General features: G+C 36.0%; 1 protein-coding gene across 8 annotated transcripts in view; it reads right to left on the reverse strand.

Annotated features, from left to right (window-relative positions):
* Window positions 1-3,032: 3,032 nt before the first annotated feature.
* The window catches only part of FMN2 (formin 2), a 155,826-nt gene continuing 140,177 nt past the window's right edge, over window positions 3,033-18,681 (reverse strand). For all 8 annotated transcript variants that reach the window (XM_050314237.1, XM_050314236.1, XM_050314234.1 and 5 more), the window contains 2 exons: window positions 4,962-5,043; window positions 3,033-3,820 (listed from right to left, as the gene is read on the reverse strand). In XM_050314237.1, the coding sequence (XP_050170194.1) occupies window positions 3,794-3,820; window positions 4,962-5,043 (109 nt within the window). In that variant the 3' untranslated portion in view covers window positions 3,033-3,793. The remainder of the gene's footprint in view (window positions 3,821-4,961; window positions 5,044-18,681) is intronic.

The following is an 18,681-nucleotide window of genomic DNA, read 5'->3' on the forward strand; positions in this document are numbered from 1 at the left end:
CAGTCCTGACTCAATAGGGACCCTTTGTCTTCAGAAAGACATCACTTTTTTTAGGCAGTGGACTTACTGTTGGATGCTTTTATAAGTAGGTTGGATGAGTGTCAGGCATAGGTACAGCACAGATGGGTCTGTCATAAGCAAGAGAATGACTTGGAAAACCTGTTCTGTAATGAGAATCATATTAGTGGGTGGCAGACCTGAATGGTGTGGGTCATGGTTTTCTCTCTCCTCTCTGTGCTGACCTGTTTGCACCACCTTTGGAAAAATTCAACTTCATCAGTTTTCACTTATTCTTCCCATAGCAGTTTAAAATTGGTGTAACTTAAGTAACTAACAGATTTGTCACAAACTCAGCTTTCCTTTTAACCTAGAGTCTGCAAAAAAAATGCAAAGACTTTCTATATCTTCTCTCAATGAAATTAATAATTGCTTCCAACTTCTTAAGCTGATCACTGAAAAACTGGACAAGAAAAAACATTGGTCTGTGGAAGTTGCCTCTAATTGTATTCCCACTGCCACTGTTGAATAATACTTGAATAAGTTTTGGAAGTGCTTCGGGATGATGAAAGGTGCTAAGAAAAGCTAACCACTACCGTGTCATGATATGACAAAGTATCATGCTTCTGAAAGGCTTTAATTTGCAAGAAAAACAACATGAATCCTTTTAGCTCCTCATAAAAAACCAGACTGTTATTGTCAGCAAGTCACACCTGCTGCTCAGGTATGAAAGTCCTTTTGCTGCTGCATTTGTTTAAGTAACAGTGAGCGATATGCAGTGTTGGTGATCAACAAAAGCTCAGAATTTTGTCTGTGAGAACTCTTGGGAGGATTACAGCCAACTCAAACTGTAGTGTGGTTGATGTTGCAGTAAATGGGAGGATTGCAGTAAACATGGGGTGTTTGACCTCTTTAAAACATACCCAAACAAACAAAAGAACATTAGTCCAGAATTATGTAAAAAGTTGAGTGTGCCACTGAAAAACAAAGAGTGGAAGTGAAACTTATGCTGGGAGTCTGCACTGGATGGTCCGTGGGTCAACTGTGGTGCTGAACATAGTGGGCTACTTTGCATGGAAGCTTGAATAGGTTGGAGAGAAGCTATATAAAAGACAAGTTCAGTCAAATAGGTTGGGCCTCAGTAAAATGAAAGAGAAAAATCTATGTAGCATCATGTGTTTTAGTTCATGGTCCTATGAACTACAGTCAGCCTTTGATGCTGTTCTTCAGAGATCAAGGTTTGCAAGTATCTTCTAACATCCATGCTGGAGATCCAGTGAAAAGTGTATGTATGTATGTGACCATCCTACCAGATCGCTGGATAATGCACATATATAAAAAGGCATTATAATATGTAGATATAACTTTTCAATGCATATTTCTGCCCTAATAAAAATTTCTTGAGACTGTTACTTTGGCAGTGTTAGTAGGAACAGGTTACAAACGTGAGCCAAATGCACTACTGGAAGGCATGCACAAGGCAGAAAAGTGAGTGATGCATAGTAGAGGACTGAAGCTCTCACTACCACCACCTGGGGAAAAGGTAATATATCCACATAACTGGGAATTACTGTCTCTATCCTTCCAAAAGTCAAGGAAATAGAAGCCCCATTTCCTCTGATCCCTTCACAGAGCTGTTTCCTTGATCACAGGAGCCTGAATGGGACTTAGGGATCAAATGGTTTGTAGCAAACTACAGCATAGCTGGAGAGTGAAGAGAGAAGGCAATTATTTCATTATTATTCCTTTTATTTTCATATAAATTAACATTCTAAAAAAATTGGAATAGAAACACTAAATACAGTATTGCACATAGTGATCTTTGTTAGATGATCTGTTATTTAATTTAGTATAGTAATATACATACTGTAGGTACTGAAGAGAACAGGAAGGCTACAAATGAAAACATGCTACTGTATCCTTGCACTTAGGAGCAAAGTTAGGAGGAAATAGACTATTGTTTACATAAATACAAACATGGATTTGAATCAGTGCCATTAAAATAGCTTTATTTTTTTAAAGTTTCTTTTTCCATAAGTTAGTCATAACAGCAAATAATCTCTTATTTTCTCTTCCCCAAATAGTAATGTTACTCCCATCAAAACAAAATTTTAGAACTCCGTTCTTGGTAATTAATATCCCTGTCAGAAATTAGTAGTAGTACAGAATTTCACATAGGTTTGTCAGCAACAGGAGACTTGCTTTTCACACAGTGAAAAAAAACATCTTTTCTAGTGCTTGGTATATGTGAAGAGTAACAGATTCCTGAGGTCGTATTTTGCACTTCCTTTTATGAGACCCTGTAGGATATACTGTAGCCTCTGAACAGCTAGGAATGTCTCTTGACATGCTAGATTAGACAGGGAATAACGCAACCCAGCAGGTTAGAGCTCATTTGCCTTACCCCAGTGTCTTTCAGGCTCCAAAGCTGTGAGCATGTGCATCCAATTGAGTTGCACACAGAGTCTGCTTTTAGGAAAAATGCGCTTTGGAAGAAAAACTTTATCAATCAGACTGATTGGTTTGGGGCTCTTAAATTAGGACTGGAGAAAGGGGGTGTTATCAGTTGAGCAGATCAAAACTGATAGAGCGAATTCTGGACTGCAAATAGAAACTAAGCACGTGGTCTAAAATGGAAGCCCTAAGTTGTAGATTTCAATCATTAACCTCCTAGTCAGGGACACAAAATCTGGAGGAAATGTCTGCAATTCTGTTAAGTGTGAAATTGATGTCAATTAGTTGGTAATCTGTGTTCAGTCACTAGAATTGGCTACTGTTTTCCATAAATGTTGTCCCCATGTGCATCTTTTAATGGCTCTCTAAAGGAGTTTTAAATTAACTGTAAAGCTAATTCCAGAAGGGAAGTCATGTACACGTGGCCAAAAGCCTATCTGACTTAAGTGATCATAGTTAAAACTATACTATACCTTCTAAAGCTCATGTAAAAGTATTAGCTGCTTTATATATTAACAAACTATAATAGCCAAATCTCTCATACTCTCTATCATATTTCTGTGCTTCTCTGTATTTTTACCTTCTTCTTTTTTTTTTTTTTTTTTTTTTTAATGCTGGATTTCTGACCCCCATACCACCTGGCATTCACTATCTGGCAAAAGATGAAGTAAAAGTATGCTGCCTTATCGATTTTAAAGATAGTTACAGTAAACATCTTGTTCCACAAATATTTAGTCATGGAGGGCAACCAAACAAGTTGGGAAAGCATTGATTATACTGTATAAACAGCACTTAACGATTCAAAATACAAACTACAAATGCCAACATGAAACAGATACAAACAGTTCACTAGGAGTAACATTTCTTTCCCTAATCTAAGTGCAGTGCCATGAAGTATTTGTGTTAGATGTTGCCAGTAGGAATGGAAATGTTTTACTGTACCAAGTAGCATTCTTATGAAGTTCAACTTAATGCAATTTTCAGCATGTTCAGAACTGATGCAGATGCTGCTTTTTATGCATGCTGACTTGGCCTATTTGTAATATACCATACACTTTACAAAATATCATTTTTGAGTGGCAAAGGAGATACAGAGTACAGGGAAGGTGTTTCAAGTCCATACCTAGTCTATTGCTGGGCACTCCATTAAAGTGATTACATTTGTGAATGAATGTACAATAACACATCAATTGGTGGAAAACTCTAGAGAACAAAAAGCAAATTTAAAAAGGTCAAGAAAGCAAATGGATCAGGATGATGTAGTTTCCTTCCCTCTCACTCCCCACCCACAGGCATGTTGAATTTTGGTAACCAGGTAACAATGGCTTTTGCTTTTCTTCTCTCAGATTTTCATACTTATCTTTGCTTTCTGAAAAATAAAATAAATTGAAAAAAAAGGAGAAATTGAGTGTACATAAAACCACCTCACACATACTTATGCTATGTAAAGTATAGAAATATATAACCTAATGTTCAATTATAGTTACTGTAGAACTGCTTCACAAATAAACTTCCTTTGAAGAAGGAACTGAAGTAGACTACAGCTATACACTTCTTGTGAAATATTTTTGTTTACTTTCCCTTTCACTCATCAAATTTTTACTAATATTGAAAGTCCCTGTTTCAGAGCAAATAATAATGATACAGGAACAATTAAGCAAATAGTTATTTCTTAAAAGAAAAGAAATCTCTCAGTGTCTTTAAACACTGCAAGATAAAAGTTGGATGGAGAAATTCGAAACAATGTTGTTGTTTTTTAAATTACATCTTGATCTGTTTTCAAATCAAATTGATTAAATGTAGTTTATCATTCCTTATCAAGCTAGTATTCCATTTACATCTCTTGTGGCCCTAACCACAGCCAACTTTCACTAAGCATTCAGAATAAGCAAAAATAAAGGCAATATTATTTCTTCCTGTGTCAGATTATATTAGTTAGAATGCAGTAAATTACCACATGCCTAATTTCCAAGATGTGTCACAGTAATATAGCCATGACTACAAAGCACAAAAGAATTAAGTCATGTCTCATGGGGGGAAGAAGGGGTGTGGACAGGGACACAGACACATGAAAAAATCTTCTAATATTTCATAAATACAAATGGTGGCCAGTTGCTACAGGTATAATTTAAATGTGAGGTGCAAGATTAATTTTTCACTGGAGGAATATTACTTTTCAGTAAAATCAGTCATGATCCTAGCAATACTTAGGCAATCACAGGGGAAAGTTTCATTGAATGACCAGAATTACTTGTCTAGTATCACTGAAGTTATTTGTTTTCAGAAGAATGGTGAAAGCACAGTATTATCTTTTTCTAGGGTTTCTATTCCAAACAAATCCCTATCAGTGGAACAGAAGCCACTAGTATTTGATACAGTGGTCCTGCTTGAAAAATGTGTACCTATCAAAATATATTTTTTGTATATATATATATATATATATATAAATGCAAAGAGCAAAAAGCAGGAAAAGCAATGGGAACAGAAGCATTACTATGATTTTTACTTACAATTCCAGAGTCATGTTTTGGTCTTATATTGTATAGTGACTTCCCCTTTTTCTGCCTGCAGACTTCCTCTGCTTCTTTAACTCTGAAGAGAAAAAAAATATATAAATATTCCTGTAGACCACCAACATTTCCAAAGACAATGCATTATATAACTTGCAAATTTAGGCCTGAGGACGTAACTGGACAACTGTATTATCCATACATTCATTAGCACGCTCCACAAAATAGTGCCTGCACCCTAGGGCTGTTGTGGCCATATCTGGCACTTTAAAGGACAGGCGTAATCAAATGCATAATCTATTCTAGTTACAAAAGCAATCAGTACTTACTGCAGTTGAAGATTTAAATGTATGAGGGTTTTAAACAACAATGGGTCACACGAAGTTTACATTTCAGAGCATTCATGCAAACATTGCTAAGAAAACTCCTTTTTATCACTGTTTAAAATAATTCTTCATTCATTCCCAACCTCAGTACTTCAACTACACTTTAAACAAAGTTTCTCACCAAGCTATCTTTCTTTCCACCCATTTTTGTTTGGATTTAAAATGGTGAAATAGCTTAACCTAAATTTCCAGCTTCCACTCTTAACTTAAAACAAAAAATGGAAAATTGCCATGGAACATGTTGTTTAAACATGATGTTTAAAGGTGGTATGTGTCATTGCACACATGTCTTTCCAAAGCTGAGGAGCAGGTTCCAGAAGTAAGGGTCCACTTCTCAGTGCTTCCCAACTTGGCAAACACTAGCAGATTAGGACCTTGTGAAATGCCACCACATTTTTGATGAGTGAAATGTCCTTTTTTTTGCCATGCATATAGGAAACAAACTGTGAAAGGCAGAGGACTGTACTCAGACTGGGAGCCTGCCAGAATAATCTGATGGGTTGAATGTCACACCGTAAAATGGTTTTTTTTTTACCACTTTTACTCATTTTGTAGATCAACCTCATAAACACACATGGTTACTGAAACACTGATAGTACAGATTTAAGTTATAGACTCTGAGCTCCTAAGACTTACATAAACACTTTCTATAAAACAACATTAAATCATGTAAGATCTGTATTTATTTATTTATATATAAATCTTATATCGGCTTGCTCTTCCCAAAAATATAGACTTTAGATGGCACGTACTCTGCCTTTTCATCATTATCCAACAGTAAAAAAAAGAAACAACAGTTAAATGATATTGAAGAAATTATATATCCCTTGGCTGTTCCTTATGGTTCATCTCCAGACCACTTATATGTCTGCTATTTCACTGAGGCTGCACAGGGCAATGTGAAAGTCAGATTTTGTGTTACTATTATTTTTAATATTTTTCTGTGTGTGGTAAGGGCCAGATTTTGAAAATAAAACTCCAACTGGGTCTGCTAAGTACATTAAAAAACCAACTTCACATTCATCTCTCCTTTATTCAACTTCACCAGACACACCTTGTTCTTTTCACAAGTTTCAAATTTATACTTAAAAAAATGAATTTAAATGTCAGTTCTTTTTAAGCACTTCCAACAAGCTGCCCTCTTCATTTGATAGCCTTATATATTATCAGTGTGGGGAGACCTTTATGTGCACAGGTCAGGGGCAAAAAACAAGCTTTGAAAACTGTTATTTTCAAACTGTAATGATTTCTATCTGACTGCAAATCAGATAGACTGCTGGAGCATAAACTAGAACAAAAATTACATACAGCCAAGTAATTCACTTTTAAAATATATTTAAACAGATTTGGTAGAAGTGACAGCCAAGATGTGGTGATAGCTTCAAATAGAAGGTTATGGGAATTATGAAGAATGAAGTAAAATTCAAGGACATTTTCCTTTTCCTAAAACACTTTTTCTTCTGCTTTGTGTCTACTTATATCCAAAGGAGGAAAAGTATCTGTGACATTGATCTTTCCATGACCTTTTCCAAATATTCAGACATACTCCAACCTATCAAAAGACAATCTTACAAAGTCAGATATAAAATAGCACGTCTATCACATAATTTCCTTTTTTTCAAATACAAATGCAGCTGGCTCCCTTCAATGGTAGACATTATTTAAAGAACAAAATGAAATCTTACTTGGGAGTAAATTAGTATCAAATCCCAGGGACTGTATAAGTACTATTGAGCTTATCAAAATGACTGTTTTGTAGAAGCAGTGTAATATATGCAGGTATTCAGACTACTCAACATGCAAATGACAGCATATGTAACATATAAAAATATTTATCAAACCAGTTCACACAGATCCAGATGTTATTCTCAGGAAATGCCACGGAATCTTCAGTTCCAGTCTTTGTCCCACCTAAATATCTCCTTCCAGGATAGATTACCCACTGCTTGCTAACATACCAGGTCATGAGACAACACAGGTCTCTGTGGGTCTCATATCAATTCAAACAAAAATCTCACACAGAATGGAACTCTTGATAGTGCAGTTCATTTTTAAAGAGCAGGTCCCATAAAGTGTCACTGCCAATGTAACATCTCTACATATTCTGTTTGTATTAGAGAAACAGCTATTTGGAGAAAGGCTGTCTCTGCTTGAAACAGCAAAATGCTAACAACATGCCACTCTGTGAGGGAGGAAGTCAGAACTGTGTCCCTTAGATTGCATTTCAAGAAATGATCCACAATCTCCAGACTGATAAATGGTAACCTTAAGCTTGTGCTACCCATTTTTCTAGGATTATGTAAGAGGTGCTTGTCTCACTAGTATGGTTGTGGACCTCAAGATTTTGGGAGCTTTTATAAAATTCCTTGGAGTTTGAGGCTATTTTTTCATTCCAAGGGGAATGCAGAAGATGGGAAGCATTACTCTCTAATGCACTTAAAGCTGAGAGCTAGCAGGCACTCAGTTCCAGTTCCAACCATATCACTGACTCACTGTGTGGGTTTGGGACAGCTCACTGTCTCTTGGCTCCCACTCTGCTCTTTGTGCAGGAAGATTCAACTGGTTCGATAGAACCTCAGTGAAGTCAATACCTATACATATGTTTCTTCAGCAAGAAATGTCCTTAGAAATATAATGATAGGACACCAAAGGCTCATTGTGAGGAGGCTTAGTTTGTGATCATGTTAATTCTGGAAGCAAAGAGAGTTGTCTTAATCTACAGTTGTATCTAAAACAGAAAAACCAGAGACTGGTGACATATAGAGGAAAAGACAACCATTAGCCTTCCACAGGGCTAAATCATAAACCAGTGAAAGTGGTTATCCATTTCTACAGTGTGCAAGTATATTTTCTGAAGACTGATCATTCAGCTAAATTAGAATTTTATTACATGTAAAATTAAAATAATCTAATCCTTCTAGAAGAGCAAAAGGATGTGTTTTGATAGCAGCATCCACGCTATTTAAACAGCATGATCTAGAAAAGCAGATAAAAGGTTACCTTTAAAATAAGAAAAATAGTCCTAGTTCAGCTGGAAAATAATTGCCACTGGCAATTTTTTGTCAGCTTCTTAGGTTTTCTCTATTGGCCATGAACAATTCTTCGTCTTTCCATAACACTAACAAGATTTAGGTGATACCATGTTGCTTCTGTAAGCTCATGCCTGGTACAAGTCATACTTCTCACAGTGGCAAGCAAACTCAAGTATATCTCCTTTGTACTCAGGCTTCTCCTGCACTACTTCCCACTGACTTCAGTGACACCCTGCTCAGCATGGAGGTACAAGATAATAATTTAAGACAAAAATCTAAGTCCAAAAATTGTATGAACACTAGTAACTGAGTTAACTGTGGTGACTTGTTAGAGCTTTATGAAGAAATTAATAGATCTAATTCAATAATGGATGGAGGGAAGATGATATTTGGAGAAAACAATGCAAGACTCCCAACAATCACAAAAGGAGGAGCAATTGCATACAATGACATACTTCCAGGCTCTAGGCCAAAATGACACTACTGTGCCAATGCAGAGCTCAAAGAGCTCCTAGAGCACAAAAGAGTTAAAAAAAGTTAAATCCCCACTCCTAGGAAACGAGTGGGGATTCAATTGTCAGGCCCTGTATGGAAAGATAGGCTGCCACCTTGGATCTTGTAAAAGAATCTGAGAAGAGTGTTCCCCAGTTCCTGAGAATTATGACCCTTAGGTAAAGGTAGGCACATGTATAGATTGATTTATTGTTCTGAAGATCTGTTTTCACTTAAAGTACTTAGTTCTACACTACTAATACTTTGAGAGAGAGGCTGTTTGGTCCCTTTATAGAACCATCACTCTCAGTTGCATTCAAATACTCAGAAGCATCAAGCTATGATCTGAGAGTGGGAGAGTAAGATGGAGATAGCAAGGGACATGGTGTGGTCTTGCAGAAGCCAGGTACTACAGTTAACTTGGTAAGTGTGATGGGAACGATTTGCAAGCTTGCAGTGTACTAAGTTTCTTTGCTAAACTGATGCTCAAATTATCTCACTTCATACTTTTCAACTGCTTTGCAAACTCACTTTCTTTCAGAAAATTGACTTTGGTTCATTTACTATCAACCCCTGTCACATCTTATGCCAATTCTGTCTTAAAAGTGAGCACATCAGTTTGATAGAAAAGATATCAGATGCATTACCTTTAGCAATTTTTGCCTCTTACTTATTTTCCCAAATAATTTCCTGATTTTGTCTTAATGAGAACATAATCCTACAAAAACTAGCCTTCTCATCCTATACAACCAGAGACTTGATTAACTGTAGTAATCTGAACAGCAGAGTTATTACAGCAGTGGACCCAACTTCAGGCCCAGGGCACATTCTGTAAACACTTGTTAAGAATGTTCATCACTTGAATCTCTCTTAATATTAAATTTAGCTAAAGCATTGGTTGCATTATTTCAGAAAGAATATGCTTCTAAGCAGCTCAACAATAAGAAAGCATGTAGGGAACATACAACAGTGATTCATGGATCACTTAAAAAAAATTTAAAAAAAATCTCCAAGTGAATGAACAGCCACTTACAGAAACTAAGAATTACAGTCCCAAAATCTGCTACTTAATAAGATTCACGTAGTCTAACAATTGTTGCCCATAACAAAAGATTCTTATTTCTTATTTCCATCATAATAAAACCTCTTCTCCAGCACTTTCACCTCCTACTACCTGATATTTATTGTGAGACAAACATATAAAAACTACGATTAAGTTTAAAGACAGTCTGTAAGATAAATAAGCAAGTTACACTTTGGCATGCACACAGGAAAAAGAAACCAGACATCCTTACAAATCCAAAAGACAGAGTATTTTTATCTGCCTTCTAGACCAATAGCCAGCCTGGCCACAACATATCAAGGCTTAGAGACTTTCTGTCATCATCCAATCCATTGAAGGTGCAGCCACTTTCCTGCTACTAAATATTATTAATTTTGTCTGAAGTTTCTGTGGCAGACAGGTTCATTTCCTACTGGCTCCTCGGTTGCCTTACACTTCACTAGTGAGCACTATGACATGACAAATGTAATCACAGTGAGAAGACTGGAAAGTTATGTGCCTTTGGTAGTAGAGCTGCTCACAAAAACGTCCACGATAAGCTCAGACAGATATTCCTTTTACAGTTGACAGTATAGTTCATTAAACCCAAAAGACATTTTTCTGATATTCTGTATTTTTTAACATAAAACAAAGCCAAGGCCAATACCCTTTATACTACTGAGTGCTTATTATCAGATAAATAAAACCAGCGTTGCCAAAATATATTATGTAGTTTTGTCTGGGTTGGAGATTGGTTTGAACTTGTTTATAATAATAATAGTACCTTTACATACAAAAACAAATAGAAAAAAAAAATCTTTAGCAAAATTGTCAAGTACCAGACGTCTTTCAGATTTCAAGATTTCAAAACTTTAAAAACTCTTTCCTTAAAAACTCTTCCAGGGCAATGTGCCTGTATTTTTTTTTTCGTTGACTGAAATATTGAAAATATTTTTTGCTAAGGAGTTTTTCTTCAGAAGAAAAAGAAATCCCCCTCAAAGAAATCCCAAAACAACAAAAACAAAAGACCCCCCAAAAAACCCAACCCAACCAAAAAAATCCTCCCCAAAAAACAGAATGGAAAATTATAATTCCTAGCATAAACATGGAGTAAAAAATGTAGAGCTTTTACATTCATGCCAATAGGGTTGAAATGATGACACAGATATGATTCAGTAACTGACTGCAAAGACTTTATACAGATAAGAAGCACACTGTAGTGTACCTCGTCCCCTTAAATTGACCGATGAAACCTAACCTCTGCCTACCAACAAAGAGATAATGTGTTAGACTATCACAACACCCCTGCCAGCTTCTTGTATGATTACTTCTAAGACCACGAGGCAGACAGTGGCTGTTGGAAAGATGCAGTGATTAATCATAATTTTGCTCATAGCACCATGGACAAATAGATGAAAATTTTTTAATATGGGCACTTAACACAGAATAACCTGCAGCAGGACCCTGATTAAGATCCCTCCTCTGTCAACAGTGTAGAGTAGACTTTGGGGAATACATTTCATGTCAAATGGGTCTAAAATAAGGCTTTGAGGCCAACTGAAATGAAAATTAGACTTTTCCTATTTGCAGAGTCTCACTGTAATCCACCACACACTTCACAATATTCTGAAAGAATTTAAATTCTGAAGTATTCAGTTTCACTTGGTTCTGTCTGTCAATCATGAATCATACTCTTGGTGATGTAGGGGTTCTGCTCTTGTCTGTGCAGAGACACACAGATGTACATAAATTAAAAAAAAAATACTGTTTGAAACATGATTTAAAAATTATCATTTTGACATTAAAGAAAATTTCACCTTGAAAATGTAATGATGGAAAGAAATTGAGCTGTTAAGTATGGCTATGTTTCTAATAAAATGCAAACATGCATATATCCACTTAAATACACTAAATACACGTAATAACTTCTGTCATCAATATGTCAAAGTGGCCAGTATTTCAGGCTATACCTGGCTACCTTCACACAAGATGGAAATCACTTTCCTACAGACTTTACAGATGAAAATTGAAGTTAATCCAAGAAAAGACAGTCATCACCTTACATCGTTTCTCTTGGAACTGAAGCCAGGTTGCTCTCGAAGTTGGCTACATTTGCGTGATTTGGTTAGGAAATTCAACAAGAAATGATAAGGGAAAGGAAGAAGACTGGAGGTAATGTAAAACTGGTAACATAATCAGCAAGCAAAAGAAAGGAAACTCATTAGTGAACAGAAATGTGAAACTCCCTGTTAGCTGTAAAACATTTTTAAGCAGTAGATGCAGTAAAAGAAGGAAAAAATTCAAGATGTAAAAAAGAATTAGAAAAGTCTCAGTAAAAAGACCTCCTGGAGAAGAAGACTGTCTTAAAGAGGACATGGACATACCCTGGACAGATGAGTTGCTACACGGGGTATACTAGGGTTACTACACTGGATAATTGATAGCTACAAGATTGGCAGTACAAGTCAAGATGACAATTGAGTGAATAGATCAGTGAAAAGAAAATAAAAAAAAGTAGAAGTCAGCTGGAGAGATACCACATTAAGAGATCTTCAGTGCAGAAGATGGGAAAATAAGACTCCTTGAGCTTTGCTGCATGAGGTAAAAAGTGCCCATTCATCATTATGTAATGACTCAAAAGTTACTGCAGACACATCAAGGCTCTTCCCACATATGTAAAATAACTCCTGATATTAGACTAGTCCCTATATCAATACAATAAAACACGCAGGCAGCCATGCACTTTCCCTTAATGGATGTTGCCATTATGCCAGCTCCATGCACTGGTTTGCTAAACTGTCAGTAACCATGGAAGTTAACACCTTCAGCAGTTCAGGATCAGTCTGCATTAGAGTAGATTTTAAGTATTTGAGAGCATCTCAAACTTTCGGGGACTAATATTTTAATGACAAATGCTGCTCATTTACAAAACGTTACAGTGCTTTATTGAACATGAAATTCCAAAGTAATCATTTAGCCTGGAAAAGTAGGAGTATACTATACTACTATTAGAAGTATAGACAGCCTAGTACGTGACAAAAATTCCGCTTAAAAATTTTAATTATTTTCACCAATATTCAAGTATCTGTTGAATATGCTGGCCTGATTTTTATCATAGGCAAATGTCTTTTTTTTTTTTTTTTTTTCCCAAGAACTGGTGAACTGGAAAAGGTTAAAAAAGAACAAAAAGATCATGAAAGATGGTAGGAATAATGGTACCCCATATTACTATCACACCTAGTCTGATATTATTATAGCTGTGAAAACAGGCTGTAAACATCATGAGATGACGATTGGTATCTACCTTCTGTTATGCACAACACACATAAGAGGATGCAACATTATGACACACCACTGTCACCAGGCAAACAGAAACACTGAAAACCCCTTCTGCCATTTATGTGGGGGCATTCTGGAATCTAGTATCATGCAAGTCACAAAAATTAGGAAGGATTGCAGATTTGGACTTAGTTTTTTACCAGATCCTCTGCTTTGTTGAAGTTTACTATTTGTAAGCACCAGTTGGTTCACAGTGGCAAATAGAAATATTTGTTCCTGCCTCATAAAATGTAGAATTACTTATAAATGTTAGACAAAGGTATTCAAAAGGATTTTCCACCAACCAGATTGGGAAACTTATCTCCAAATGCTTTTAATTTTCACAAACTTTTCCCTCAAAAGCAATGTTAAAAAATGAAAGTTCAGTTCACCTCCTCTAACCAAAATACAACAGTGTTTTCATTGAAAGAAAAAAAAAAAGACTAATTGCCAAAATGTACAAGAAGAAAAAAAAAACCCATACTGAAATGTTGAGCAACTTCTTTCAGCTAGGCAGCAAACTGTCTCTTTGTGAGGCACTGCCTTGCAGGACTGTTCCTAGCTGCTGAATCTTTGGTGTGTTTGAGCATTTTTAAGTAAATTTTCCAAAGACCATAACAGTATTTTCGGATCAGAAAGCTATTTTATTTCAAGTTAAAATTTTGAAATACTCCCAAAAACTGAAGATCCTTCTAATTAATCAATTTAATGTTGTGCAAACTGCCTTCTGTTTTGAAATGTCATTATGAGTTGTAAATTCAAGCCTACCAGCATTCAACCGAGCTGATTAGAATGCAATAAAGACATTGACATTAAAGTTCCCAAGTCAGAAAATGTATCTACCCATGACTACTTACTAACATGACGCTTGGAGTTTTTAGCTGTCATTACAAGAGCATGCCAAGCAAAATGTGACCCCACTAAACATACTCCACATGTTCATCATTTCCCTCTCATGTTGCAACTCCACATACATTTTTCTTCTCTTTTCTTCCATTTCTGCATTTCTTTGCAAGTGCCTATTCCCATGTCCCTCGATTTCTCACTCTCAAGTCTGACTCACTGGTTCATATTATAAGCACTAACAAAATATCCCTTAAATTACTCTGAGGACATTGCCTGTGCTATGGGATTTAATGCCCTCCTCTGCAAGCAGAAGTGGCAACTTACCAATATGCTCCTCACTATGCAATGTACAGATATCCAATGCCAGACTTTAAATTGCTCAACAGCAAGTTTTAAATCATCCTGCCGAGGAGTCTGTAGGGAGACATACCAGTCTTTCTGCAGAGGGAGATCAATGAGCTGTGGAGACACACTGGCCAGGAATCTCCCTTTCATCTAGATATACACAGTGTGACACACCAGGTGCCAGCTTAACTGCTATTCTTACGGGAATGGGCAACTTCTGCATTTGAGAGACGAGTGCGTTTTTTTGAGTTTATAGATTATTTTTAATGTGTCAAAGATTTATCGTGGGAGTTAAAGAGTCGAATAAAGTCAGCCAGAAGAAATTCTCAAGATTAGTGTGATGCAAGATATCAGGGACTTACAGAATTTTACCATCATGTTGATCCTGCTTATGAACTCTCCTCTGCTGGCATTCCTGACACAGTCAGTCTCTGTTCAGCTACATGACTCCTCGTAAAGGCAAGGGCCTGACTGAGCTTATGAGCAAACAATTTGAAGAAACAGAAACACATCCAGAACTCAAGTGGACAAACAAGTGTAAACACCTCCCCTGTACCCAGAGAAAGGGAAGGTGAAACTGCAGCCCTGCATAGGAGTTTCTGCCATGTTACTGACCTGTTTCTAGTAAGATCTGAACTGGCATTTACTACCTAAAGATATTGATACTAGCCTTTGACAGCAAGTGTGTATTTCATGGCCATAAAGAAAAGATGAAGCTGTAGTCCTAAAGATGAATCATTGTTGTCTATATCAATATAAGACTGACAAATAATTGTATTTTTATAAAGGATTCGCATATTCCATATTTGATATGCTACCATAACCAGCAGTAGCTTAACTTTTTTTATTTATCATAACATTTCAAGACTTCCCTCTTGGGCTATGTTGGGTGTTGCCTCATGAGCTCTTTTTTCTTTTCATTCCCAGGACAGAATACCTTTTCCTGGTTCCTAGGAAAATAGTAGAGTCTGAGCAACAGATTCTGCAGGCCTTTGCTGGTTGTAAAGAAAAATAAAAATATTTCTTGCTCTTACAGAAGTGCTAGACTAGAATAGTTCAGTTAAGGCTGAATACATCTACCTTGGAAATACAAAGAAAACAAGGTGGGACTGAAAGAAAGAGATTAATAAGAAAAGGGTTAATATATTTTAAGTCAGACTGTACAAGACACTTGCTCTCACTACAGAAAGAAAAAAAAAGGCATTTGTAGATTAGTGGTGTGATCACCTAAGATTTTTCCCATGAAGGTGAGACTTTTGCATAGCTGTTACTGCAGCTGTGTATTATCTGGCTCTGTGTATTCAGAAAGCAACGTACATCAATGGGCACGCAACACCTGAAATTCATATAGAGATAGTGAAGATGCTGAATAGAAAGACTGCAAAGTTCAAAATCATACTTTGACTTTTGAAACAATGAAAAAATTTCAGGGAAAATACATTTGCTCTTCTAGTCTTTCTTGCTGATCAAGCATAAAATGCAGGCTACACTGACAGTAGACCTTTCAAGAGTTTGCAAAGTATGAATGCAAACCACAGACTATCAGGGATATTAAATAAATTATAGGGACAATAATAAATAAAAGGACAATGATAACAACAACTTTAAAAAGTCAAAACATGTCCCAGTAAGTTTGATTGTGGATTTCCTTTGGTTGTTTTTTGTTTTGTTTTTCTTAGGAGTTGTTGTGGTTTTGTTTGTTTTGTTTGTTTTGTGCATTTTTTTTCCTTAAACTTGCTTAATCAGAAAGAAGTAATACTACTTTGAAAATTTTCACTTAAAGGGATACATATTTAGGATAGACGTAGCACCAGACATTTCAGTTTCCACAAAATATTTTCAGGAACTTTATAAATAACCCAGATTTCAATTTCTATTGGAATGGTCTAGTTAACCTTAAGTATAGCGTGACCATGAGAAATAGTACAGTTTAGAAAACCTCTTGGCAGACCTATGCTTCTATTGTAATTTTCAGGTGCATTTTTCTTTTTATTGCTACTGTATTTAACAGTTTATCATGCATAATTTTCTCTACAGCTAGTATTTTCCAGTTCTGCTTTACTTCAAGTGAGGGAAGAGTGAAAGCTGTAGAAAACTTCATAAAAATTGTTTTTAACTTTGCACCATATTTCTTTTCTCATATTCCCATACAAAAATACAAAGTTTCAAACTTCAATGTTTATCTTTTGCATATAAATGCCTGGCAAACCGATATGCAAGTTGAAATGCCAGGGGGAAAGTGATTAAAATAAGAACTGGCTGACTGCTTTCTTTAAAACATACACATTTAATCTACCGGTAACAAAAATAGTACCACCTTAGGAAAATACCATCTATGAAAATCTTTTGGGTAAATTATTGTAAAACAGTGTGATGCATATTTGCAGAGACTAAATAAGGAACAGCCTTTATTAACAGTCCATATGGAAACTGGGATATAAAATATTCTAGAAACTTTGCCCACAGCATAGAAGCTTGTTAAACTAAACACTGAAGAGGCAAAAAGAAAAAAAAACAAAACCAATCAGGGGGTGAGAAAGCTGATCAAAATAAAAAAGGAAAAGATAATAAAGATATACATTTTATAAATAAGTATTGCAAATAAAGATTGTTTCATCAGGAAGAAACCTGGTTAATAGTTCACCATAGATGTCATACCACAGTCCCTTAAAAAGTCTCACTGTTTCTGTCACTTGATTTTGCCACCAAGGAACAACTACGGAAAGTTTCTCTAACCATTAAAGTTCTACCCTACTCTTCAACTTTACCAGTACAAACACACTTAAAAACCTCAGCTAAAAGGAAAAAAAATCTACTTTCTTGAAATAAACGATTGTATTTCAGTGGCAATAGACGGATTTCAGATTTGTGTCACCTACAGATCTGTTGATCTAGACTGAGATCATGTTGTACATTCTCACACCTTTGGGCAACATGTATTTTTCCATCGAGATTTTTCTCTTTTCACCTCTCAATACCAAATACCTCAAATACTTCATATCACAGCATCTTGTCTTAAGATAACTTCAGATATCATGTTGAACTATGATAGGAGGCAAAGAATTTTCTGTGCAAGGGTTTTGAAAAGACAGTTGTTTAACCAAAAAAGATTCTTCATTTTTGGGAAAATGTCTGACTTGGAAAATTGTTACTCTTGCTGTCAATTTGGCAAAAATATTTTAATTCCTAAAATGTAATAAAGAGAGCTTGTCTTGCCAGACCTGACAAAGCACTGTGCCAAACATTTTTGAGAGATGAGCACAACCAAGACATCAAAGGTTTCCTAAGCCTAAACCCTTCCTCACCTGAACAAATTAAATAGAGCAGAAGAGTTAAACTTGATAAGAAAGTAAAAATTAAAATTCAAACCAAAAATCTACCTGTGATTTTCAGGAGGTATAATTTTCAGTCTTAATTACTTCCTGGACTGAAGTTACACGGTCCTGTCTGACCTCCTGGGAGAGGCTCCTTCAACCCATCAGTTCCAAGCCTGGGTTTGGATCTCCCTGCTGTTCTTCCTAGGGACCTCCCAGTTTCTTTTCCCACTGTAGGTCCTCCTCACTGTGCTTTCCCTTCCCTGTCACATCCTGCACCTGCAGCCATTTTGTAGGATATACACATTCAGTTCCTTTCAGGCTAAAAACACCCTTGTCCTAGAAGGGACAAGTTGGCGGACAACGTTTTTTCTGCTGCTTCAATACACCCTCTCAGTATACACATACATTGGGCTGAGAGAGAGTTACATGATTGTATCACAGCCCCATTCTTCTCTTAAGCTTTTTAAGAAAAATAGGAGGAACAGGTTTTTTGTTCTTGTTTAATGTCTTTAAAAGTAAAATATTTAGAAGTGAGAACCCTCTGGAGGATTTTTTTGCTGTTTGTTTTTTTTTTTCCATTTCTTTTTGGTTTTTTTTTTTTTCCAGAAAAATAGTTTAGTATTTTTAAATAAAAGCCCATTTTTCTAAATCCTTTTCTATAAAATATACAAAATTAAATTAACCTGTATTAAATAGGCAGCAAAATCCCTGCATAGGAAACTAAAGATAGTATTTAAGTGACAACTCAGTTTCAAAGAGATACACTTAATTACATGAAATTAAGCCAGACAGCCAATAAAATGAAATAGATGCCTAGAGATCTGCTGTACTGTGTTAACATTCTCACCATATTCTTGTAATAGTAGCAGAATTCAGTTTTCTTATCTGTGAGACTGCTTGTTCCAGAATGTACCCACTTACAGCAAATATATATGGTATACA

This window comes from Myiozetetes cayanensis, unplaced genomic scaffold, assembly GCF_022539395.1.
Source record: "Myiozetetes cayanensis isolate MyiCay16 unplaced genomic scaffold, myiCay2020 scf2-11, whole genome shotgun sequence".
NCBI lineage: Eukaryota > Metazoa > Chordata > Aves > Passeriformes > Tyrannidae > Myiozetetes > Myiozetetes cayanensis.